The following is a 26,737-nucleotide window of genomic DNA, read 5'->3' on the forward strand; positions in this document are numbered from 1 at the left end:
CAGCCCGGGGGCACCCCGCAGCGCGCCCTGCGCACCTGCCCGACGCCAGGAGGGCAAGTCCACGACCCCTGCGCGCCCCCAGACGGCGGCACTCAGCGCCGGGAGCACGGTGACGGCGGGGACTGGGAGACCGAACGCCTGGCGCCCGGATCCCCGCGGTGCTGGCCGCACGTGGCTGTCACACCTGGCGCACCCCCGCCTCGCACCCCTACCCCCTTAGAACCGCGTGCGCCCCCTGCCCTCCCTCCCGGCTTCCCAGCCGCGAGCCGCCAAACCCCAACCGTCGTCCCTTCCCACCCCATCCATCGCGGTCCCACCCCCCCCCCACCTGCTCCCACTGTCGTCACCCCCGGGAGGGAAGAGGACCGGATGTTCGTCCCGTGGCTAAAGGTAACCAGGGAGAGAGAAGAGGTGGACCCCGAAAAAGGGAGCCCAAACATCCCCCCGGCCCAGCAACAACGAGGGCGTCCCCCTGACTGACCTTCTGCCGCGGGCTGCGTCGCCGTCCGCCCCGTCCGGCCTCAGTCGCCTCTTCGGCGCCGCCGCCTCTTCCCCGCGCTGCCTCCTCTACCCGCGTCGCCATGAGGTGACGGCAGCAGCCAAACAAGCGGCCCGACAAGGGGCACGGAATCTCGCAGGGCCTGTCGCCCCGCCCCCGAGCCCCCACGACCAATCGCCGCATGCGAGACTTCCCACGTGACCGGAGGAGGTTGGCCCCCGAGGGGACGGAGCGAGATGGGGGTGGGGAGCATTGAATACTGGGCTGGGCTTCTGCAAGACCGAAGGGCAGATAGAGGCCGTGTGAGTCTGCGCGATCGGGACTAGGACTCGGGAGTGGACTACAAGTCCCAGCAGGGCGTGCGGCCACAGCTAGCAGGCTCGGATCGGGATTGGAACAACATAAAGCGGCGTTCTGAGAAGGGAAGAGTGCTGCACCCAGTGAGCTTCGTGTGCAGCCTAGTGGGACTTGCGGTTTCTGGGGGCGATGTCTGGCTACAGGAAGGTATTCGTTATGATCCTTCGGGGAAAGTTTAGAAATATCCCCGTGTTTGAGAAGGAGCACGATCGGCGACACATTCTTGTGTTTTTGTTTTTGTTGCCGTTCTTAGGAATCGGGCGCGAATGATTTGGGGATAAGGGAAAATACTTCGCGACTTTCAAGACGGAAGGCGTATTGGCTCTTAGAATTTGAAGTTTCGTGCTCGGGCACCTGCTCAGAGTCCTGCCCTCCACCAGAGTTGTCACCACGGTTTACTTGTCCCGAGCTCCTGCAGGATAGGTGCCGCATTCTATTCACCTTGGTTGAACCGCCCCGGCTTCTGCACACTTGGCACTTCATTCACGTTGAATGTATCCTGCTTTCTCCCACCCCATTTACTCGTTTCATTACCTAAATTGTTCAACAAACTCGGTTTGCTGAACCGAATTTTTTTTTCTTGATATGATGTTGGGGGAGAGAGGGGAGTTTTCCTCAGGAATATTCCCTATTTCCATCTGATGGAACCAGATCTCCAATGGCCGAGCCTCTGAAAGGCACAGACCGTCATGAAAGCCTGATAGATTGTCTTAAATAATTCATTATGAGGCCGGGCGCGGTGGCTCACGCCTGTAATCCCAGCACTTTGGGGGGCTGAGGCGGGTGGATCACGAGGTCAGGAGTTCCAGACCAGCCTGGCCAACATGATGAAACCCTATCTCTACTAAAAATACAAAAATTAGCCGGGCATAGTGGTGCGCCCTGTAGTCCCAGCTACTCGGGAGACAGACAGGAGAATCGCTTGAACCCGGGAGGCGGAGGTTGCGGTGAGCCGAGATCGCGCCACTACACTCCAGCCTAGGCAACAGAGCGAGACTCCGTCTCAAAAATAATAATAATAACAATTCATTATGAAAATCTGTGCAAGTCATATCACTTTTTATTAGATCTGAATACAAAACGTTGGTAGCAGGCGGCAAAAATTTAATAACATAGATGAGAGTAAATTTCAATATTGGGGAAATTCCATCCATTGCTTTTAAATATTTCTGTAAGTTTGAAAAAAGTATCATTATTTTGTTTCCTGGGCAGAACATCGCAGTCTAGCTTTGCGATTTCAAAACCAAAGCATAGTTTGAGACGTAGGTGACAACTGATAATGAACCGATAACTGGACTCTATAAAACTGATGACCTTAGCCACCATGTCTCATATTCTTAAAGGCAAGTCCCAACAAGATGCAGAATAAATCTATCGGTAATGCAATTCTCCAGGGATCAAGTGGCAAATGCACTGTAGTTAAATTATGGTACAATAGAATGCCACGAAGCCACTAAAACTGATAAACATTTTTTAAAAATTGATATAGAAAAAATATTCCATTTATGTAGAATTGCCTCCGAGTGTTTTTTTTGCTCCGCCTCCCGGGTTCACGCCATTCTCCTGCCTCAGCCTCCCGAGTAGCTGGGACTACAGGCGCCCACCACCTCGCCCGGCTAGTTTTTTCTATTTTTTTAGTAGAGGCGGGGACTGCAGTGTTGACAGGATGGTCTCGATCTCCTGACGCCCTGCGTGATCAGCCGATCCGGCCTCCCAAAGTGCTGGGATTACAGGCTTGAGCCACAGCGCCCGGCCCGAGTGTGTTTTGTTTGTTTGTTGAGTCGAGTCTCAGTCGCTTGGGCTGCAGTTCAGTGGCCTTGGGTCTCTACTCACTGCAAGCTCATACTCGGGTTCGCGTCATTCTCACCATAAGCCTCCCGGTAGCTGGGACTGGGGCATGCCACGCCGGCTAATTTTTTTTGTGTATTTTTTAGTAGAGAGACGGGGTTTCACCGTGTTAGCCACGCTGGTCTCGATCTCCTGACCTCGTGATGCGCTCGCCTCGGCCTCCCAAAGTGCTGGGATTACAGGCGTGAGCCACCGCGCCCAGCCAACCTCCAAGTATGTTTATAAAGAGGTTTTTAGAAGGCTCTCTGGGGCTCCGTGCAGTGGCTCATGCCTGTAATCCCAAACACTTTGGGAAGTGGAAGTGGGAGGATCACTTGAGGCCAGGAGTCTGAGACCAGCCTGGGCAACATAGTGAGTGCCCATCTCTACAGAAAATAGAAAAGCTAGCCCAGCCTGGTGGTGGATGCCTGTAGTCACCACTACTGGGGAGTCTGAGGTGGGAGGAAACTCTTCAGCCCAGGAGTTCAAGATTACAGCAAATTATGATTGTGCCACTCACTCCAGTCTGAGCCACAGAGTGAGATCCTGTCTCAGAAAAAAAAAAAAAAAAAAGGTGGCTGGGAGCAGTGGCTCACACCTGTAATCCCAGCACTTTGGGAGGCCGAGGCTGATGGATTGCCGAAGGTCAGGAGTTCGAGACCAGACTGGCCAACATGGTGAAACCCCGTCTCTACTAAAAATACAAAAATTAGCAGGTCGTGGTGTGGTGATGGGCTTTTCTTTTTTCTTTTCTTTTTTTTTTTTCCCCAGACGGAGTCTTGCTGTTGCCCAAAGCTGGAGTGCAGTGGCATGATCTCGGCTCACTGCAACCTCCGCCTCCCAGGTTCAAACAATTCTCCTGTCTCAGCCTCCCGAGTAGCTTAGTTGCCCATGTTATGCACCCCTAGCATACTGTACTTCCCATACCAGGCCAGTCCCCACTCTTCAAGGCAGTGGCTTGTCTAATTGACTCTTTCCCCCAGCCAGATGGTGAACAAAGTGAGGGCAAGGACTGTACCCATGAGACTCCTGTGTTCCCAGTGCCCAGCAGAATGCCAGGCACAGTTTGCACATGGTAGTTCACGCCTGTAATCTCAGCATTTTGGGAGGCCGAGGCAGACAGATCACTTGAGGTGATCTGTCCAGCCTGGCCAACATGTTGAAACCCACCTCTATCAAAAATACAAAAATTAGCCAGGCGTGGTGGTGGGCGCCTGTAATCCCAGCTACTAAGGAGGCTGAGGCAAGAGAATTGCTTGAACCCTGAAGGCAGAGGTTGCCGTGAGCCGAGATCGCGCCACTGCACTCCAGCTTGGGCAACAGAGTGAGACTCCACCAAAAAAAAAAAAAGCCAGGCACAGAGAAAGCTCTCCACACATACTTACTGAGAAAAAGAACCCCTGAATAGATAACTGCATTAATAAATCAATTTTCTGAATCTGTTCAGATGAGGACCAAACCTTCAGTTCCCCAAGGTGATATCCTATCCCTTGTTGAAACATCTTGGAGAGTTTTCTGACAGCAATGTCCCTCTGCAACACTGTGTAGACCCTCCAGCAGCCACCGGACCAAGGTCAATCCAGTATAAACTTGGTGGCAATAGAAAGTTTTCACTCATCAGTTAAACAGGAGCACTGTATTAGCCACCGGGCATACCTTGATTTAGAATAAGGGGCACCCAGGCCAACACTGAACATGTATAACACTGAACACGTACAACACTGAACATGTACAACAAACAATAATGTATAAAATGGAGGTATTGCAGGGTAACCTCTTGAGGGTTATTTTCTACTGGTGGTGGGTGGTTTAAGGATGGTTTAAGGTGACATCTGAGCTGTGTCTAAAGGGCAACAGAAGTTAAGTTAGCCACACTATTCTGACTTGTCCACCTCAGAGTACTTTCAAAGAAAGAAAAGCTCCTACTAACTTTTAAATCAGCCAAGAGTATTGTTTCATCAAAAGAGTTGAATTTCATGTTTGTTGCATACTATTGGGGTTGTAGGTAGTGAAAAAGAGTGTTTGCCTCTTCACAGAACAAAGAGCTTATTGTTTAATATGATTACACAATACCATCTTTCCGAGCTAACCCTGATTTTAGTCCTTGTAGGAATTTGGCCAGTTTCTGCATTTGCTATAGATGTCCACATTTCTGGCAGACACTGAAAGATTTAGAAAATGATTGTACTTTATACACAGATCACTCAGGCATACTGATGGCAGGCTATGGAGTGTACTATTAGATTGGCACACACCAGGGTGCCAGCTCTAGCAGAAAGAGGATTTTTAAAATAAAAACTCTTCTCATGTATGAACTATTGGGAGAGAGTATGTGCATTTCGAAAATTCGAATACGTATATTGCATATTTCAGAGTATTGGGATTCATTAATTTTGTTCTGATATACTTCCCCAAGTCTCGCCTATAATTATAAACTTCAAGGACATGGAAACAACGTTCATGTATAGAGACAATGGAAAAGAAAAATACAAAATACAAGTAAGTTTAGGCTTTATTGAAAATCACGGGGCCCGGCGTGGTAGCACATATCTGTAATCCCAGCACTTTGGGAGTTCGAGGCAGGGGGATTGCTTGAGGCCAGGAGTTCAAGACCAGCCTGGGCAACATAGGGAGACCCCATCTCCACAAAAAATAAAAAATTAGCCTTAGCCAAGTGTGGTGGTGCGTACCTGTAGTCACAGCTACTTGGGAGGCTGAGGCAGGAGGATTGTTTGAGCCTGAGAAGTTGAGGCTGCAGTGAGCTGTGATCATGCCAGTGCATTCCAGCCTGGGTGACAGAGTAAGACTCTGTCTCAAAACAAAGCAAATTTTTTTTTTGAGATGGAGTCTTGCTGTGTCACCTAGGCTAGCGTGCAAAGTGAGACCCTGACTCAAAACAATTAAAAATTTTTTTTTTTTTTTGAGACAGAGTCTCACTGTGTTACCCAGCCTAGAGTGCAGTTGGTATGATCTCGGCTCAATGCAATCCCGGGTTCAAGTGATTCTCTGCCTCAGCTCTCCTGAGTAGCTGGGATGGCAGCACGAATGCCCAGCTAATTTTGTATTTTAGTAGAGATGGGTTTCACCCATGCTGGTCAGGGCTGGTTTCAAACTCCCCGGACTGCGGATCCGGCTGGCCTCACTCTCCCAAAGTGCTGGACTACAGGCGGAGCCAATGGTGCCCAGTCAAACAATTCTTACATGGAGTCTCTTCTGTCAGCCTAGGCTGGAGTGCAGTGGCCAGATCTCAGCTCACTGCAGTCTGGCCTCCCTGCTTTACGATTCTCCTGCCTCAGCCTCCTGAGTAGCTGAGACTAAGCAGGGCTTCCCCGCCACCTCGCCCGCTAGTTTTTGCATTTTAACAGACGGGTTTACTCAGCAGCTGTAATGGCCCCTGACTTCCATTCGTGATCCGCCTGCTCCGCCTCCCAAAGTGCTGGGATTACAGGCTTGAGCCATCACACCGCCAAACAATTTTTTAAGTTGTGTTTTTGTTGTTGTTTTTTTGTTTAAGTGACAGAATCTCTCTCTCTCTGTTACCCTCTGGCTGGAGTGTAGTGGTTTTCATCCTAGCCCACTACAGCCTTGAATTGGGCAACAGAGCAAGACTCTGTCTCCAAAAAAGAGAGAAACGGGCCGGGCTCGTTCACGCCTGTAATCCCAGCTGGGAGGCCAAGGCTGCACTGAGGCCGTGAAGTTCAAGACCAGCCTGGCAACATGGCAGACACACCTCACCTCTACTAAGAAAACACAGCCAGGCACAGTAGCTCATGCTTGTATTTAGCACTTTGGGAGGTTGAAAAGGTGATCACCTGAGGTTGGAGTTCTCGCTGACCAGGCTGACTACTGAGAACCCCTGCCTCTACTAAAATAAGGAATTGCCGTCAGTAGGCGATGCCTGGCCTCTAGCTACTTCGGGAGGCTGAGGCAGGAGAATCGCTGAACCTGGGAGGCGGAGGTTATGTCAGCCAAGATCGCGACAATCACACCCAGCCTGCTAAGTAATAAGAGCAAAAACTCCATCTCAAAACAAAAAGTTAACTGGGATGTGGGAGCTGGCAATGTAATCCCAGCTTCTTTGGGAGGCTGAGGCAGGAGAATTGCTTGAACCTGGGAGGCGGAGGTTGCAGGAACTGAGATCAAGGCCACTGCACTCCAGCCTGGACGACAGAGCAAGAATCCATTCAAGAAAGAAAAAGAGGCTCGGGCGCTGTGGCTCAAGCCTGTAATCCCAGCACTTTGGGAGGCCGAGACGGCTGATCATGAGGTCAGGAGATCGGAGACTATCCTGGCTAACACGGTGAAACCCCATCTCTACTAAAAATACAAAAACTAGCCGGGCTGGCGGCGGCTTCTGTGGTCCCAGTGACCGGGAGGCTGAGGCAGGAGAATGGCAGAACCCGGGAGGTGCCAGCAGTGAGCTGAGATCCGCCACTGCACTTCCAGCCTGGGCGACAGAGCCAGACCCGCCCCAAAAAAAAAAAAAAAAAAAAAAAAAGAAAAAGAAAAAGAAAAAGAAGAGAAGAAAAGAAAAGAGAAGAGAAAAGAAAAGAAAAGAGAACCATCCTGGGCAACCTGGTGAAACCCCATCTCTACTAAAAATACACAAAAATTAGCCAGGCATAGTGGCAGGCACCTGTAATCTCAGCTACCTGAGAGGCTGAGGCAGGAGAATCCCTTGAACCCAGAAGGTGGAGGTTGCAGTGAGCCGAGATTGTGCCACTGCACTCTATCCTGGGCGTCAGAGTGAGACTCAAAAAAAAAAAAAAAAAAAAAGAAAGAAAAGAAAGAAATCAACATCCAGTTTACACCACTGTAATTTTGGATTTTTCTGTCACTTGCCATCAAACTGATTCTGAAATCACAGAAAGATATATATAGATTTGCTTCTAGGGAAGAGGGTCTATGCTTTTTCACTCACAGTCACATACACACACACACACACAGATGCTCACTTCCTCCCATCACCATCCTCTGGAAATGGGTGTTTTCATTTTGTTAATTTAATATCTCTACCTTTTTTACATTATTTTCATGTAAATATTATCCACAACCTAGTTGTATAGTATCCTATTAATAATTTCTTTTTTATGTTTCTTTTTTTGTTTTTTTTAATTGAGATAGCGTCTTGCTCTGTTGCCCAGGCTGGTCTCAAACTCCTGGACTCAAGTGATCCTCCTGCCTCAGTGGGAGCCACGGTGCCCTGCTCCATGTTTCTTTTCTCTTCTATTTTCCTATATCCTGTTTTGCTACAGACAGTTCCAGGGTTACAATTTTTTGATGTTACAATGGTGCCAAAGTGATATGAATTCAGTAGATTGACTTCTCTCGAAAATCTTACAAACTGTATTCTGTTTTCACTCTCAGGCACAAGTATTCACAAAGCACATGAGATATTCAACACTTTATTGTAAAACAGCTTTGTGTTTGATGATTTTGACCAACTGTAGGCTAATGTAAGTATTAGAGGAAGCTTGTCGGATGTGCAGGGAGCCATGCTCAATTCAGCACTTTGGGAGGATCACCTGAGGGGCCAGAGCTCGGTGATCTCTGGTCAAGGTAAACCCCTCACTCTACTAAAACAAAAATTCGGCATGGTGGCTGGCACCTGTAATCCCAGCTAGTTGGGAGGCTGGAAAGTGCATGACCGCTTTGAACCCGGGAGGTGGAGGTTGCAGTGTGCTGAGATCGTGCCACTGCACTCCAGCCTGCGCGATAGAGCAAGACTCCATCTCAAACAAATAAACAAACAAACGTATTATGAGCTTACATTAAGGTGGGCTAGGCTAAATTATGATGTTTGGTAGATTTTTTTTTTTTTTTTTTTTTTTTTGAGACGGAGTCTTGCTTTGTCTTACCCAGGCTGGAGTGCAATGGTGTGATCTTGGCTTTGCGCAACCTCTGCCTCCCAGGTTCGAGCAATTCTCCTGTCTCAGCCTCCTGAGTAGCTGGGACTACAGGCATGTGCCACTACACCTTGCTAATTTTGTATTTTTAGTAGAGAAGGGGTTTCACCATGTTGGCCAGGCTGGTCTCGAACTCCTGACCTCAGGTGATCCACCTGCCTTGGCCTCCCAAAGTGCTGGGCTTACAGGCGTGAGCCACCGCACCCAGCCACGTTAAGTGTATTAAATGCATTTTCCTCTTATGATATTTTAAACTTCTGATGGGTTTATTGGAACATAACCCCATCATAAGTCAGGGAACATCTGTACTTTGTAGATGATCTCAACTTTGTCTTCTAATACTACTAACGAAGTTTTGATCAATGTCATTATATTTTATTTAATTTTTATTTAATTATTAATTTTTGAGACAAGGTCTTGCTCTGTCACCGAGGCTGAGTGCAGTGGTATGATCATAGCTCACTGCAGCCTTGACCTCCAGGGCTCAAGTTGAGGCAGGAAAATAGGGTCTGGAGGCAGGGACTATAAGGCCGATTCACACTTCAGCTATGACATGAAATATCCTCTCCATAGGGTGTAGGCCAAGTAAATGACTTTGTAACTTTATCCTCTTCATTTACATAGGGCATACCTCAAGTAGAGGGTATTTTTAAACTCCCAAAAATTCTGAAACAGGGCCTTTGAGCTATGCTCAGGCCCACTCGAACACTGTGGAGTGTACTTTCATTTTCAATAAATCCCTTAATTCCTTCCTTGCTTTGTTTGTGCGTTTTGTCTAATTCTTTGTTCAAGACACCAAGAACCTGGACGCTCTTCCCCGGTAACAAAGTGATCCTCCCACCTCAGCCTCCCAAATAGCTGGGACTAGAGGCATGCACCACCATGCCTGGCTAATTTTTATTTATTTATTTATTTGTTTATTTATTTATTTCATTTTATTGGTAGAGACTTGGTGTTACTATGTTGCCCAGGCTGGTCTTGAACTCCTGGGCTCAAAGGATCCTCCCTCCTTGGCCTTCCAAAGTGCTGGGATTACAGGTGTGAGCCACTGCACCTAGCCTGCAGGACAATTCTTTTTTTTTTTGAGATGGAGTTTCACTCTTGTTGCCCAGGCTGGAGTGCAATGGCCTGATCTTGGCTCACTGTAATCTCTGCCTCCCGGGGTCAAGCAATTCTCCTGCCTCAGCCTCCCAAGTAGTTGGGATTACAGGCATGCACCACCACCATGCTTGGCTAATTTTGTATTTTTAGTAGAGACGGGGTTTCACCATGTTGTTCAAGCTGGTCTCGAACTCCTGACATCAGGTGATCCGCCTGCCTTGGCATCCCAAAGTGCTGGGATTACAGGCGTGAGCCACGGTGCCAGGCTGACAATTCTTTTTTTTTTTTTTTTTTTTTTTTTTGAGACGGAGTCTCGCTCTGTAGCCCAGGCTGGCCGGATCTCAGCTCACTGCAAGCTCCGCCTCCCGGGTTCACGCCATTCTCCGGCCTCAGCCTCCCAAGTAGCTGGGACTACAGGCGCCCGCCACCTCGCCCGGCTAGTTTTTTTTTGTATTTCTTAGTAGAGACGGGGTTTCACCGTGTTAGCCAGGATGGTCTCGATCTCCTGACCTCGTGATCCACCCCTCTCGGCCTCCCAAAGTGCTGGGATTACAGGCTTGAGCCACCGCGCCCGGCCCAGGCTGACAATTCTTGAAGAGTAAATACCTCTTCCCATCAAAAGGAATCAAGATTCCTCGAAGAAATGCCTGCTTCCAGGTCTGAGGAAAGGAAATGTAAATTATTACCGATTTTTCTTATTTTTTTCTTACTATGTTAAGCACAGAAATTCCCAAAAACATAACCACAAATAGTTAAAAAAAAAAAAAAAAGATGGCCAGGCGCGGGTGGCTCACGTCTGTAATCCCAGCACTTTGGGAGGCCCGGGAGGGTGGATCACCTGAGGTCCAGAGTTCGACACCAGCCTGACCAACATGGAGAAACCTCGTCTCCACTAAAAATACAAAATTAGCCAGGTATGGTGGCACATGCCTGTAATCCCAGCTACTTGGGAGGCTGAGGCAGGAGAATCGCTTGAACCCGGGAGGCAGAGGTTGCGGAGAGCCAAGATCACACCATTGCACTCCAGCCTGGGCGGCAAGAGCAAAATGCCCTCTAAGAAAAAAAAAAAAAGATATAGCCGCCATTTTGGTGTAAGCCTTCAGGTTTTTTTTTTCTATGCATAGGAGGCAGGAGAATAGGGTCTGGAGGCAGGGAACCTAATGCCAATTCACGCTAGCTTCCTAGAACTAAGTCAAAACGAAAACCCCGACTTTCCACACCTAAATAACAAAAGGATTGGAAGCTACTCCCTTTGCAAATCCCCCGCTCCACACCTTTTCTGTGTGGCAGATGGAAAATTGAAAGCATTTCTGATTGGTTGCTCTCTTCTCTTCTGATTGGTTGCTCCCCTCCCCTCCCCCCTCCCCCCTCCCCCCCCCCCCTCTCGTCTCTTTCCTCATCTCTTTCCTCATCTCTTCCCTCTTCTCTTCTCTTTCCTCTTTTCGGAAGAAGTCTACCTCTGTGGCCCAGGCTGGAGTGCAGTGGCGCGATCTCCGCTCACTGCAATCTCTGCCTCCCAGGTTCAGGCGATTCTTGTGCCTCAGCCTCTCAAGTAGCTGGAATTACAGGCATGTGCCACCACACCCGGCTAATTTTTGTATTTTTAGTAGAGATGGGGTTTCATCATGTTGGCCAGACTGGTCTCAAACTCCTGCCCTCAGGTGATCCACCCGCCTTGGCCTCCCAAAGTGCTGGGGTTCCAGGCGTGAGCCACCACGCTTAGCCTGATTGGTTGCTTTCTGTAGCCAATCAGACGTTTGCATAGGGGTGAGTGTAACTTTGTAACTACACTTCATCCTCTGATTGGTTGCTTTCCACAACCAATCAGACTGATTGCAGGCCACTATTTCATTTACATAGGATGTACACCACGTAACCAATGGAAAACCTCTAGAGGGTATTTAAACCCCAGAAAATTCTGGGGCCCTTGAGCTGCTATACTAGGCCTGCTCCTGCCTTGTGGGATGTACTTTTGTTTTCAATAAATCTCTGCTTTTGTTGCTTCATTCTTTCCTTGCTTTGTGCGTTTTGTCCAATTCTTTGTTCAAAACGCCAAGAACCTGGACACCCTCCACCAGTAACACATACGCATGCCCAACACACACATACACGGGCATTTTTGGAAGAAAAAGTGTAATCATATTAAATATTTTTGTAAATTCCCTTTTATATTTCATTTAACATTATATTGTGAACCTTCTCTCATGTCAAATGTAGCGCTTTGACGTCATTTTTTAAAGCATTCAAGAAATCCTTTATCCAAAAGAAATCACAGTCAGGGCATTGATGAACAAAACAAATTGGTTCAGTTTCCCAGGTGGACTCTGGACTGGGCCTTTTCCCTGCCTTGCAGGCTGCAGTCATGGTTGGGAGCTACAGCATTAATCTAAAGGGCAATGACTCAGCTTCATTTGCATAACCATGGTGCACTGCATGCAAAACATTTACAAGTTAAAAGCCGTAGGTGTCCTTTAAACCTATTGTTTTGAAGAATGATACTTTTCTTTACACTTTCGCCTGAAAGAACTGCTGTATGTATTTGAGCTGGGCTTAATTTCACCCTCAGTGTACCAGAGGTGGCTGTTACCTGGCAACTGCCTTTCCGAGATTAGTGTTGTTGCGGTTTTTTCTCTTTAGATTACTTGAGCTAGTCGCCTTTTTTTTTTTTTTAATTTCTATTGTCTTTGTTTTATGAGACAGGGTCTTGTTCTGCTATCCACACTGGATTGCAGTGGTGCAAATATGGCTCACAGTAGCTTTGGCCTCCTGGGTTCAGGCCATTCTCATACCACTGCAGTAAATGCCCAGCTAATTTTTTATTTTTACTTTTTATATATTTGGTTTTTTTGAGACAGTAGAGTTTGTTGGGGGTTTTTTTGTTTGTTTTATGAGATAGTCTTTGTTGGGTTTTTGTTTGTTTTTTGAGACAGTTGCCCAGTTGCCCAGGCTGGAGTACAGTGGTGCAGTCACAGCTCACTGCAACCTTGACCTCCCAGGCTCAGGTGATCCTCCCACCTCAGCCTCCCGAGTAGCTGGGACTACAAATGCATGCCACCATGCCTGGCAAATTTTTAGTTTTTTTATTAGAGATGGAGTCTCACTATGTTGCTCAGGCTGGTATAGAACTCCTGGGCTTAAGGGATCTGCTAGCCTTGGGCTCCCAAGGTGCTGAGATTATAGGTGTGCCAGGCCCAGTCAGTAGAGTTTTAACTGGGTGTTTTATTGACGTGTGTAATGTTGGGACCTGTCTTCTTGTTTTATGTAGCTGTAGTTTCTTGATTTCTCTTATGCTGTGTAATATCTGACTTTTACGGTAGCTGTTTCTTTTAGTTCTACTACCTATGTAGTATAGTTATACCTGTATTTGGAGTTTACATAGGTCTTCTCTCCAATCTTGCATTTTCTGTTTAACATTACATTTATGAGATTCATAGATTCACTCACAGCATTGTGCACAGCTGTTATTTTTTCGTGTTCTTGGCTCTTCTCTATGGTTATTACATTGTCATTATAATTCCATTCTACTGTTGATGCACATTTGGGTTGGGTGCAGCCTGAGGTCACTAGAACATCACTTTTATTGACAGTTGTGCATGTACCACCTACTAGCACATGCCATATGATGTTTTTATTTTCCACTTTACTAAGTAATGGTAGTTATTTTCATAAGTGGTTAATACATTTGGTACTCCCCAGGAGAGGAACTGCTTGCTGGGCAAAGAGAAGTACATATTCAACTTTTCATTGAAGTAATGCCAGTTTTGGCTTTCTTCCAAAGAGATTGTGCCAGTATATAGTCGCGCCAATAGCATGTCGATGTTCCTGTTGTTTCACATGCTTACTAACTCTTGATATTTTCAGACTTCTTTTTTTGTTGTTTTTGGAGATGGGGTCTCACTCTGTCGCCCAGGTTGGAGTGCAGTAGCACGATCTCAGCTTCCTGCAACCTCTGCCTCCCAGGTTCAAGTGGTTCTCCCACCACAGTCTCCCAAGCAGCTGGGACTACAGGCGCGCACCACCATGCCCAGCTAATTTTTTGTATTTTAGTAGAGATGGGGTTTCATCATGTTGCCCAGGCTGGCCTCGAACTCCTGAGTTCAGGCAGTCTGCCCACCTCAGCCTCCCAAAGTCCTAGGATTGATTACAGGCGTGAGCCACTGAGCCCAGCCTTCAGACTTCTACATTTTTTCCTATCTGATGGGTGTAAAATGTATCACTTAAAATATTTGCACACAATTCCATCGTGTGGATGAACAATCATTTGTTCGAATCAAGGTTCTGGTGTACGACATATAGGTAGCTGCCAATTTTTCTATTGTATACTCAAAGCAGTGCTTGTCTAATTACTTCCTTAGCATGAATTCCAATAGTAGAAATGTTGGGTTAAATGTTCCTCACATTTAACATTTTGATGCTTGTTACCCGACTGCCATTTGGAAAGATTTAACAATTTTACATTCCCATTTACAGTATTTTTATGCTTTTTCCCCATCCCTGTGTCAAAATTAGGTATTAAAAGAAATCTACAAAAATTAGCTGGGCATGGTGGCTGCTGCCTGTAATCCCACTACTCCAGAGGCTGAGGCAGGAGAACCGCTTGAACCCTGGAGGCAGAGGTTGCAGTGAGTGGAGATCGCACCACTGCACTCCAGCCTGGGCGACAGAGCGAGACTCCGTCTCAAAAAAAAAACAAAAAAAACCAAAAAATTCTAAAGGATGCATGTCCTTAATTTTAGAAGTCAAATTACACAAGGCTTTTAAAACAACGGAGACCCCTGACCAGTGCTTCTCTCTCTGTAACTACCAATGGGTTCATTTTGCCCACTGCCCAGATAGAGCCGATTTATCAAAACAAGGGAATTGTAATAGAGTTTAATTCACACAGAGCTGGCCGAACAGGAGACCGGAGTTTTATTATTACTGTGAATAGAAAATATCTTGGGCCACCAAAATCACTAAGCTAAAGGGAAAATTCAAGCTGGGAACTGCTCAGGGCAAACTTGCCTCCCATTCTATTCAAAGCCATCCCGCTGCTCACTGAGATAAATGCATATCCGATTGCCTCCTTTGGAAAAGCTAATCAGAAACTCAATGCAAACCATTGTCTCTCACCTACTTGTGACCTGAAAGCCCTCTCCCTGCTTGGAGTTGTCACCTTTTGATTCCACTTGTCCCGCCTTTCCGGACCAAACCAATGTTCATCTTACATATGTTGGTTGGTGTCTCATGTCTCCCTAAAATGTACAAAACCAAGCTGTGCTCTGACCACTTTGGGCACATGTCGTCAGGACCTCCTGAAACTGTATCATGGGCACGCATCCTCAACCTTGGCAAAATAAAATTTCTAAATTAACTGAGGCCTGTCTCAGATTTTTGAGGTTCACTTTACTCAAATCAGTCTCCCTGAAGATTTGGAAACTGAGGTTTTTAAAGGATAATTTGGTGGGTAGAGGGCTAAGGAGTGGGGAGCGCTGATTGGTCAGGTCAGAGATGAAATCCTAGGGAGTCAGTCGAAGCTGTCCTCTAGCAATGAGTCGGTTCCTGGGTGGGGACCACAACACCAGATGAGCCAGTTTATTGATCTGGGTGGCGCCAGCTAGTCCATTCAGTGCAGGGACTGAAAAATATCTTGAGCACCAACCTTAGGTTTTACGGTAATGGGTAGTGATGTTATCCCTAGGAGCAATTGAGGAGGTTTAGAATCCTGTGGCCTCTAGCTGCAAGACTCCAGAACCATAATTTATTTTTTATTTTTTAATTTTTATTTATTTATTTTTGAGACAGAGTTTCACTCTTGTTGCCCAGTCTGCAGTGCAATGGCACTACCTCGGCTCGCTGCAACCTCCGCCCCCCAGGTTCAAGCGATTCTCCTGCCTCAGCCTCCTGAGTAGTTGGGATTACAGGCACCCGCCACCCCGCCCGGCTTTTTTTTTTTTTTTTGAGACGGAGTCTCGCTCTCTCGCCCAGGCTCGAGTGCAGTGGCGCCATTTCGGCTCACTGCAAGCTCCGCCTCCCGGGTTTACGCCATTCTCCTGCCTCAGCCTCCCAAGTAGCTGGGACTACAGGCGTCCACCACCAAGCCTGGCTAATTTTTTTGGTATATTTAGTAGAGACGGGGTTTCACCGTGTAAGCCAGGATGGTCTCGATCTCCTAACCTAGTGATCCTCCCGCCTCGGCCTCCCAAAGGAGGATTACAGGCATGAGCCACCGCACCCGGCTATTTTTACTTTCTTGGGCTTTCCAGTAAAGACCAGAAAACCTGCTAGATAAATTCTAAAACAGCTGTAACACTAAACCATAATATTGTGGCTAATTTGTTAGTCCTACAAAGGCAGTCTGGTTCCCACGCAAGAATGGGGTTTGTTTCAGGAAAGGGCTGTTATAATTTGTGTCAAAGTTAAATTATAAACTAAGTTCTTCCCAAAGTTAGTTTGGCCTATGCCCAGGAATGAACACAGAAGCAAGATGGAGTCGGTTAGGTCAAATCTACACACTGCCATAACTGTCTCACTGTTATAATTTTTGCAAAGGCCGTTTCACATCCCCAATTCCCACTTCCCAGGAGCCATTTACAACTCTTAGCAGTTTTGTCTGTTTGCGTCTATGTCTCATAACAATATGCTTACGCCACTTGCCCTTGATTTTCAGTTGTAGATTGTGCATAGACTGCAAATTGCCCACTCTGATACCAGCTTTTCCTCAGCCTTCAGAGCTATTGCACCTCCAGAATTCCTGAGCCTTTCCAGGCTTCTGAAGCATGAAAGTGTTCTTGTTATCACTTGACTGTTGCTGGCCCTTCTGTTTTTGTCACTATGAATTTACAGCTTTTCTTTTCATTCCTTTATTGTCATTCAGTGGGGTTTGTGGATGGAGTGGCGATAAATGCATATATTTGTGTGAAAACCTAAGATATTGTACATTTCAGAAAACTAAAAAACAAAACCCCACTTTGAAAACAGAACTAAAACAGTATTTATTTTACAAAGGCCTCTTTATTTATTTTTTGATTTTTTTATTTTTTTGAGATGGAGTCTCGCTGTGTCTCCCAGGCTGGAGTGCAGTGGTGATGCGCCTCACTGCAAGCTCCGCCTCCGGGTTCTGCGCCATTCTCCCGCCTCAGCCTCCCAAGTAGCTGAGCTGGTAGCCGCCTGCAGCCCGGCTAGTTTTTGTATTTTTAGTAGAGGCGGGGACACCATGATAGCCAGGATAGTGCCAGATCTCCTGACCGCCGTGATCCACCCGCCTCGGCCTCCCAAAGTGCTGGGATTACAGGCTGAGCCACCCGGCGCCCGGCCACAAAGGCCTCTTTAAAAATAGGATGACATTTTAGACACAGGTTGTCAAAAAGCGTGCAGTCCAACCCTTTCATTGTACTGTTAAAGCTGAGGCGGTGGCATTGGCTCAAGCCTGTAATCCCAGCACTTTGGGAGGCGAGCCAAGGTGGATCCTTGAGGTCGAGGTCGAGACCATCCCTGGCTAATTCTGGTGAAACCCACGTCTCTACTAAATACAAAAAAAGTAGCGAGGCCAGTGGCCGAGCCTGTAGTCCCAGCTACTCGGGGAGGCTGAGGCCGAGGAGAGTAAGTGAACAGAGGCCGGGCTTGCAGTGAGCTGAATCCATTTTCCACACTCTAACCCTGGAAGCGACAGAAGCGAGAACAAGTATAAAAAAAAAAAAAAAAAAGGCGGTAGCGGTGGCTCAAGCCTGTAATCCCAGCACTTTGGGAGGCAGAGGCCGAGGATCACGAGGTCAGGAAATGAGACCATCCTGGCTAACACCGGTGAAACCCGTCTCTATAAAAATACAAAAACTAGCCCGAGGCCAGTGGCGGGCGCCTGTAGTCAACTTCGGGAGGCTTCAGAGGCAGGAGATGGCATAAACCTGGGAGACAGGCTGCAGTGAGCTGAGATCGACACTACTCAACCAGTGACAGGCGAACTCACAAAGCTAGTGTCAGGCTGGAGTATTTTCACCAAGTTTCCTGACTTTCCTGCGAGATCTCTTTCCCCGGCCCTGTGGTTCTCAATCTTGGCTGCTGTTACAAAGTCTTGGAGAGTTTCAAACAACCCTGTACCCTCAGGGCTACATCCCCCGCCAAATAAATCAGTCTCTCTGCAGGGGAGCCTGGGCATCAGTAGCACCTGGACTTGCCAGGAGGTCCTACTGTGCAGCCATGCTTGAGGATGACTACCTGCTGCCAGGAGATTGACCGGTTTAGCCCCATTTCTAAAAGCATGGTAATGTGGACATCAAGACATCCATCTCAAGCTCATTATTATTTGTTTCAGACAGGGTCTGGCTCTGTCGCCCAGGCTGGAGTGCAGTGGCCTGATCACAGCTCACTGCAATCTCCTCCTCCCGGGCTCAAGCCATCCTCCCACCTCAGCCTCCCGAATAGCTGGGATTCCAGGTGCCCGCCATCACGCCTGGTTAATTTTTTTTTTTAAATAGAGACGGGCTTTCACCCTGTTGCCCAGGCTGGTCTCTAACTCCTGAGTTCAAGTGATCTGCCCACCTTGGTCTCCGAAAGTGTTGGGATTACAGGCGTGAGCCTCTGTGCCTGGCCTATTTTTATTAATTACCTTTGTGTGTTATCCAGATTTTTTTTTTTTTTTGAGACGGAGTCTCGCACTGTCACCCAGGCTGTAGTGTAACGGCATGATGTCGGCTCACTGCAACCTCTGCCTCCCGGGTTCACGCGATTCTCCTGCCTAAGCCTCCCGAGTAGCTGGAATTACAGGAGCACACCACCACACCCGGCTAATTTTTTGTATTTTTAGTAGAGATGGGGTTTCACTATGTTGGCCAGACTGGTCTCAAACTCCTGACCTTGTGATCTGCCCACCTTGGCCTCCCAAAGTGCTGAGATTACAGGCGTGAGCCACCACACCCGGCCCCAGATTTAAAATAGTATCTATTTTCATGCCTCAATTTCACAAGCATGTATTCTGTTAATCCAATTAACAATGAACACTCAACAATTTTGTTAGTGGCATCAATATGGTGTTCTTGTGCCACAGTCCTTTGATAGTGGCATATTATTTAGCTCAGTTCTCACATGCCACTTATACCCTAAAGCAAATCTCCATGAAACAGTTTAAAATTGCTGAGTGATGTGGTCATTTTGCTATATCAGGATGTTTTCATTGTCTAAGTGCAGTAATGGCAGAGAACATTATGCACTTTATGGCTACTATGCTGATTATAGCTGGACACTGGATACTGTAGGAGTAGTTACTCGAAACCTCCATTATGATGAATTGATCTATTCTATTTATTAGGTCATAGGAGCTGGTTAACGTCGCTGAGTTTTAGCTCTGGCCAGCAAAAAGCATAGTCACTGTTTATTATGGTTAGCAGGGAAGAACAAGAAAAATCACTACGTATTATCACTCCTTGGGGGCGGGTGGCAGTGAAGGAAAAATCCCACAACAGCCTTGGAATACCAGAGCTACTGACTGTGGGTTAGAATGGTCTTTCATTATGAAGGACAACCCATTGAATTTGAGAAGTCTACAGTGAAAGTAAAATGTGTTCTTAAAATGCAATACTATCTCGAGGCAGTTTTAATTCTAACAATAGGAGCCTACATACCAGATGGCTTTGAAATATTTACAGGTCCTCTTTATCTGAAATTTTAGTTGCCCAGGAACAACCATTATAACTTATACCTTGCCACTAAAAGTAAGGTTTATTTATTCAGAAAAAAAGGGTAATACAATTTTTCATTTTGAAATAAATCAGGATGCATTGAATAAATGCTGTTTAAAAAGCCATACTTTCAACAACTGAAATCATAGATGGCTTTATCTAAGTAAATCCCTTAGTGTGAAGACCAGATAAATCATTTGATGATTTGTGAGAAGTATGTAACTGCATGTGATTAAAGCTTCATGTGTATTTGTCATGTCATGACTCGGTAGTTTAGCCTACAGAAGTAATCATTCATTAAAATGGCCCATCTTCCTCACAATAAAACTGATTATAAACCATATCAAAATTTCTGCCACTTTTGGTCAGGCGTAGTGGCTCATGCCTGTAATCCCAGCACTGTGGAAAGCCGAGGCAGATGGATTACCTGAGCTCAGAAGTTCAAGACCAGCCTGAGCAACATGGGGAGACACCCATCTCTACAAAAAATACAAAAAGTAGCCAGGTGTGGTGGTGTGTGCCTGTGGTCCCAGGTACTCAGGAGGCTGAGGCGGGAGGATCCCTTGAGCCTGGGAGGCAGAGGCTGCAGTGAGCTGAGATCCCACCACTGTACTCCAGACCGGGTGACACAGTGAGACCCTGTCTCAAAAAAAAAAAAAAAAAAAATTCTACCACTCATGCCTGTGATCCCAGCACTTTGGGAGGCCGAGGTGGACAGATCACCTGAGGCCAGGAGTTCAAGACCAGCCTGGCCAACATGGTGAAACCCCATCTCTACTAAAAATACAAAAATTAGCCAGGTGTGGTGGCACAGGCCTATAATCCCAGCTACTCTGGAGGCTGAGGCAGAAGAATCACTTGAACCCAGGAGGCAGAAGTTGCAGTGAGACGAGACGAGATTGTGGCCATTGTACTCCAGCCAGGGAAACAGAGTGAGCCTCCATCTCAAAAAAAAAAAAAAAAAAAAGAAAAAAGAAAAAAAAGTTGAAAACTAAATTTGCTAAAATTAAATGTGCCTAATTTTCCTAACTAAAAAATGTTTATCTTTACTTAAAAATGGAGGGGGATATCTAACTATTACTAGAAAGAGTAACTATATAAAATAATTTGAATTACTGATGCACATTCAGAGTCCTGGTTTTTAATACCAAAAAGCCATCAAGGCCGGGCGCGGTGGCTCACGCCTGTAATCCCAGCACTTTGGGACGCCCAGGCAGGCGGATCACCTGAGGTTGGGAGTTCAAGACCAGCCTGACCAACATGGCGAAACCCTGTCTCTACTAAAAATACAAAAATTAGCCGGGTGTGGTGGTGCATGCCTGTAATCCCAGCTACTAGGGAGGCTGAGGCAGGAGAATTTCTTGAACTTGGGAGCCAGAGGTTTCAGTGAGCCGAGACTGCACCATTACACTCCAGCCCAGGCAACAGTGTGAGGCTCTGTCTCAAAAAAGAAAAAAAAAAAAGCTGTCAAACAGGCAAATAAAATACTGCAAGTCAGACATAATCATAAGATTTCTGCTGAAACCTTTTAAATGTCTTGAAATCCTATTTTTAACAATATTTTGATTAAAGCAAATCATCTTGATTACAATAGTGCATCTTAAATCACTGGGAGTACAAGTGTAATTGCTGCTTTATCTCTGAAATGGTGTTTCTCTAGTTTTTTTTTTTTCAAAAATTACCAATTAAGGTCGGCACGGTGGTTCACGCCTGTAATCCCAGCACTTTGGGAGGTCAAGGCGGGTGGATCCTTTGAGATCAGGAGCTTGAGACCAGCCTGGCCAACACGGTGAAACCCCATCTCTGCTAAAAATACAAAAAAATTAGCCGGGCATGGTGGTGGGTGCCTGTAATCCCAGCTACTCTGGAGGCTGAGGCAGGAGAATTGCTTGAACTTGGGAGGTGGAGGTTGCAGTGAGCCGAGATCAAGCCACTGCACTCCAGTCTGGACGACAGAACAAGACTGTCTCCAAAACAAAACAAAACAAAATAAAACAAGGCCCGATTTACCAAGAATATTTCTCATCCCCCTTAAAACTTGCCCCCCCCTTTTTTTGAAACAGGGTCTCTGTCACCCAGACTGTAGTGCAGTGGCATGATCACGGCTCACTACAGCCTGGATCTCCTGGGCTCAAGCGATTCTCCTGCCTCAGCCTTCCAAGTAGCTAGGACCACAGGTGCGGGCTACCATGCCTGGCTCATTTGTACTTTTGTAGAGGCAAGGGTCTCCCTATGTTGCCCAGGCTGGTCTTGAACTCCTGAGCTCAAGTAATCTGCCTGCCTCAGCCTCCCAAAGTGCTGGGATTACAGGTGTGAGCCACCATGCCCAGCCCTTGGGTCTCTTTAATTTTGGTAGTATAGAAATAATCGGAACCTCAGAGAAGACACCTGTAATGCCAACTAGAAAAACACTGCTGCAAAGGACATCTAGTGGAAGGGTAAAAAGTAAAAAGCAGTAGAAACCTCAGCTTCCCTGAAAGCATATTAGATCAGTGCTTCCCAAACTGTAAATAAAGTCCATTCTCATCCCCTGGGGGTTCTTGGTAACATCAACTGGTCTGGGGCAGGCTTGAGATGGTGCATTTCTAACATACTACCAGGCCATGGCCGAGCTACACTGGTTCCTGAGCCACACTCTGAGCAGTGAGGCATAATCTCCATAGTGTGATGTTCATATTTTAGCTTTTTTTTTTTTTTTTTTTTTTGAGGCGGAGTCTCGCTCTGTCGCCCAGGCTGGAGTGCAGTGGCGCGATCTCGGCTCACTGCAAGCTCCGCCTCCCGGGTTTACGCCATTCTCCTGCCTCAGCCTCCCGAGTAGCTGGGACTACAGGCGCCGCCATCACGCCCGGCTAATTTTTTGTATTTTTAGTAGAGACGGGGTTTCACTGTGTTAGCCAGGATGGTCTCGATCTCCTGACCTCGTGATCCGCCCGTCTCGGCCTCCCAAAGTGCTGGGATTACAGGCTTGAGCCACCGCGCCTGGCCATATTTTAGCATTTTATTAAGTTTTACAAGTTTTCATGCTCGGTATATCTTGGTGGCTAATCCCTGGGCATGTAATAAATACTTAGAAATTTTCCACCAAACATGGTGATAAATTATTTTGCTCTTTAAAGGAATAACACTTATTACCTATATAATTTACTAAAGCAGAACATTTTACTCCTTGATGAATCCATAAAAATACAGCATAACTGTATTCTTACAGTATGTACAAAATCTTATTTTATCCTTTTATTTTCACAGGGCAATGCATAATTAGGTTGTTTTTAAATATAAAATTGATAGCAATAACTGTCACACACCTCTATTGTCATTTTAGGGTTTTTCTCTTTCTCTGATACTTTTTTTGGTGTGTTTATTCAACATTTATCAATAAGAATTTTAGTGCATTCACTAAGAGCCAAGCACCGACGCATCCTGATATGCTTCCATCTAGGACTTTTAGCTGCTTAAACACATTTAACATGCCTCTTTTCCTCCAGCAAACTCTATTTAAAAAAAAAAAAAAAGAAACTCTTTCCTGCAATGAGATTATTTCAGAAGTTGCCAGTCATCTTGGAACCCAAACTCAGTAATAAGCAACTGTGGGACCACAAGTGGAAACCTTTTGATGATGGGGCCAGTGGTTTCATGGAATACACGGGTTTACTGCTATAACCCAAGAGACTCCAGTTGAGACAGTCTGGCTCATTCAGACACATGCATCCGCAACTATGAACAGGAGTAATGCCTGGACCCATACCCAGTTCTCCTGTTGACTATATCTTTGCCAAAGGACTACTGACTAGTTTTAATGGGGCCAAGAACACAAATATGTATATTTTTCTTATAAAGAAACATTTTAATTCTATTCCCCTTTATGTAATAAAGGCTTCTTGAAAAACATGAAAGGTTTGGCGAGCAAATACTTAGGAAGTTTTCTGACATTAAACCACCTTGTTCATTCATTCATTCATTCATTCATTCATTTTTGAGACAGAGTCTCACTCTGTCACCCAGGCTGGAGTGCAGTGGCGTGATCTCAGCTCACTGCAACCTCCACCTCCCAGGTTCAAGTGATTCTCCTGCCTCAGCCTCCTCACCTTGTTCTTTAAAAATAATCATATTCTATGAACATGTGTCTGCTGGTGTAGCAGAAACAGAAGGATTAATCAATAAAGTCCTAGAAGGTGAACTCGGAGGAACACAATTTTATGAAGATTCAATTTAAGACAAAGCTCAAACATTTGTATGTGGTGATGATTAAAACAAGAACAACAACAACAACAAAAAACAAGAACAACAGCCTTGCAGGGGAATGAGCTTCTGAAGGTTATTATAATAGAAAAAGGATGGAAGGTCCTACTTTGTATAAAAACTGTGATGTAAAATTTCTGGTATAGTTTAAAAATAAAAGAAAGAAAAGGCCCCAGAGAAAAACAAATATTTTCACACAGTTTTTTTTTTTTTTTTTTTTTTTTTTGAGACTGAGTCTTGCTTTATCGCCCAGGCTAGAGTGCAGTGGCACCATTTCGGCTCACTGCAACCTCTGCCTCCTGGGTTCAAGAGATTCTCCTGCCTCAGCCTCCCTAGCAGCTGGGATTACAGGCGCCCGCCACCATGACCGGCTAATTTTTGTATTTTTAATAGAGACAGGGTTTCACTATGTTGGCCAGGCTGATCTTGAACTCCTGACCTCCAGCGATCTACCCACCTCGGCCTCCCAAAGAGCTGGGATTACAGGCCTGAGCCACCACGCCTGGCCTGCACAGTATTTCTTAATGTAAAATTGTGTGATGTTTATATCATTAAAATCAACTTATTTATTTTATCTTTTGGCTTTCAGGTGGAATTTTAGAAAATACCTGGCAAGCGAATAGTTCTGAAAGTGCTTCCTCTTAAGTTCTTTGGTATAATTTGGTCATTTTGATAGTAATCAACCCATTAAGTAGGTACTTTAACACCCACATATCAATTAAAATGGAATGTGGAGTACAGATATTTAGAAAACCATGACTGAGGAATAAATTGTATTTTTGACCTCATGGAAAACAGAACTCTAAAATTTTACTTATGTTTCTGTGGTAAAGATAGCCATACTGCCTACGAGGACATCTCTAACTCTATTTATACTAAAGAAACGTTCTACAAAACATCTCTTTCTGATTATTAGAAGTAACTGTTCTATATACTTTTTTAAAGTAGAAGAGGCAAGTTTCAACCTGAAAAAAGGGTAATTTTGAATTTCATAAAGTTATACTTTTTTATGCCTTCTGATTCAGTGAGCGTCAACATCTAGAATTTAATGTCAGTTTGCAGACTGTTAAGGATTATTATTCTATTTCAGGAACAGCTAATTTTCCTCTTGAAGCATTTTCTCTATTTCCTTATCCCAGTTTTCATCTCGTTTTTCGGATTCTGTCACCACTTCATATTCTTGAAGTTCCTGCTGCAGTTCTTTTTCCCAATCTGCAGAATCCTCTAAAAGAAACAAAGGAGAAGAAAAAGATTCTCTCTGAATTCATACTGCTAGTGTTCACAATTCGGTCCATCTCAATTACCTACGTAAAGTCCTAGCTGCCGTAATTTTTAACATCTCAGCCTTCATTACTGTGTGTGCTCAGAAAAACTCAGTAAATTTTAAGTGACCAAGGATAAATACAATTAGAAAGATAAATCTGTTAATGTAGAAGCAAAGGTATCAGATGTCATAAATATATTTTGGGTATTATTTTGCTTTCCCTATGCCTCTGCTTTTCCTTTTATTTAAATGGGTAATTGATAATTAATACTTGGTTGCAAGTTAATTTTTACCACTACCAATGATGATGATGGTAGCAAAAGCAGCTAATGTTTATTGAGCACTTACTGAGCTGGGCACTGGCCTAACTGCTTTCTGTGTATCATGCTTTTCATCCTTAGAACAGTCCATGGACAAGGTATTACTATTAGCCACATCTTACAGATGGGGAAATGGAGACTTAGGAGAGGTTAAGCAACTTGCCCAAGATCACACCGTTTGACAGCGACAGATGTAAGAATGGAACCACATCTGCAGGCTCCACAGTCTATGCTTAACCACTATGCAGACAAAGAGTTGTCTCCTTAAGAGTGGAGACAGACACCGGGGTCTGAAGTCAGCCTGGACTCTCTCGTGGTGTTCTGACTGGAGCTCTCACACTGGTCTTTCGCGTTGAGATGTAGAGCTGCAACTTTCCGTGTGGACACTCAATATACCTGTGTGTGTGTGGGATAATGCATCTGCTATGTAATGTTATAAAACAAACTGGCTATTTAAAAAGTAAAGCTAAGATTCATTTTTGTCTTTTGTTTTTTGAGACGGAGTCTCACTCTGTTGCCCAGGCTGGAGTGCAATGGTATGGTCTCGGCTCACTGCAACCTCTACCTCCCGGATTCAAGCGATTCTCCTGCCTCAGCCTCCCAAGTAGCTGGGATTACAGGTGCCGCCACCATGCCCAGCTACTTTTTGTATTTTTTTTTTTTTTTGAGACAGAGTCTCGTTCTGTCGCCCAGGCTGGAGTGCAGTGGTGCAATCTCGGCTCACTGCTAGCTCCGCCTCCTGGGTTCACGCCATTCTCCTGCCTCAGCCTCCCGCGTAGCTGGGACTACAGGCGCCCACCACCAGGCCAGGCTAATTTTTTTTGTATTTTTAGTAGAGACGGGGTTTCACCATGTTAGCCAGGATGGTCTCGATCTCCTGACCTCGTGATCTGCCTGCCTCGGCCTCCCAAAGTGCTGGGATTACAGGGGTGAACCACCGCGCCCGGCTTGTCTTTAAAAATAAACCTTAAACTTAGCTATACAGAAAACAAAAAATGAAATGCTTTAATTGTTCTACAGCAGCAACCTCAAAGGAAAAGACACCTTGTGTTATGCAGGAAGCCACCAATTTCACAAATATTTATTAGGGTGCTTACTGAGTGCTAAGTTCCATGTTAGGTACTGTAGGGGGATAGAAAGACAATGTGTAACTGCCCTTGGGGAGCTTATAATTTAGTCCTGGAGCCAAGACATATAATAAATAAAAGACTATTGGGGTCAGGCATGGTGGCTCATGCCTGTAATCCCAGCACTTTGGGAGGCCGAGGCAGACAGAGCACTAGAGACCAGGAGTTCGAGACCAGCCCACCAACATAGCGATACAAAAAATACAAAAATTAGCCCGGTGTGGTGGTGTGCGCCTGTAGTCCCAGCTACTTGGGAGGCTGAGGCAGGAGAATTGCTTCAACCTGGGAGGTGGAGGTTGTAGTGAGCCACAGTTGTGCCACTGCACTCCAGCCTGGGCAACAGAGTAAGACTCCATCTCAAAAAAAAAAAGAAAAAAAAAAAAGGTTGTTGGGCTGCGTGTGGTGGCACATACCTATAATTCTAGCACTTAGAGACACTGAGGT

At 45.8% G+C, this 26,737-nt stretch overlaps 2 protein-coding genes and 1 non-coding gene across 6 annotated transcripts in view; all 3 read right to left on the reverse strand.

Moving 5' to 3' along the window:
- TXLNG (taxilin gamma) overlaps positions 1-646 on the reverse strand; it is a 58,964-nt gene extending 58,318 nt beyond the window's left edge. For 2 of the 4 annotated variants that reach the window (XM_021933133.2, XM_021933135.2), the window contains exon 1: positions 482-646. In XM_021933133.2, the coding sequence (XP_021788825.2) occupies positions 482-583 (102 nt within the window). In that variant the 5' untranslated portion in view covers positions 584-646. The remainder of the gene's footprint in view (positions 1-481) is intronic. The other 2 variants (XM_003917455.4, XM_021933134.2) reach the window with 2 other exon arrangements.
- A 15,276-nt stretch (positions 647-15,922) lies between these two features.
- LOC116272229 lies at positions 15,923-15,984 on the reverse strand. Its single transcript, XR_004180950.1, has one exon. It is a non-coding gene; the product is annotated as a U7 small nuclear RNA (small nuclear RNA).
- A 6,499-nt stretch (positions 15,985-22,483) lies between these two features.
- The window catches only part of SYAP1 (synapse associated protein 1), a 48,034-nt gene continuing 43,780 nt past the window's right edge, over positions 22,484-26,737 (reverse strand). The window contains exon 9 of the mRNA XM_003918881.5: positions 22,484-24,806. Coding sequence (XP_003918930.1) covers positions 24,679-24,806 — 128 coding nt within the window. The 3' untranslated portion in view covers positions 22,484-24,678. The remainder of the gene's footprint in view (positions 24,807-26,737) is intronic.

Source organism: Papio anubis, chromosome X (assembly GCF_008728515.1).
Source record: "Papio anubis isolate 15944 chromosome X, Panubis1.0, whole genome shotgun sequence".
NCBI lineage: Eukaryota > Metazoa > Chordata > Mammalia > Primates > Cercopithecidae > Papio > Papio anubis.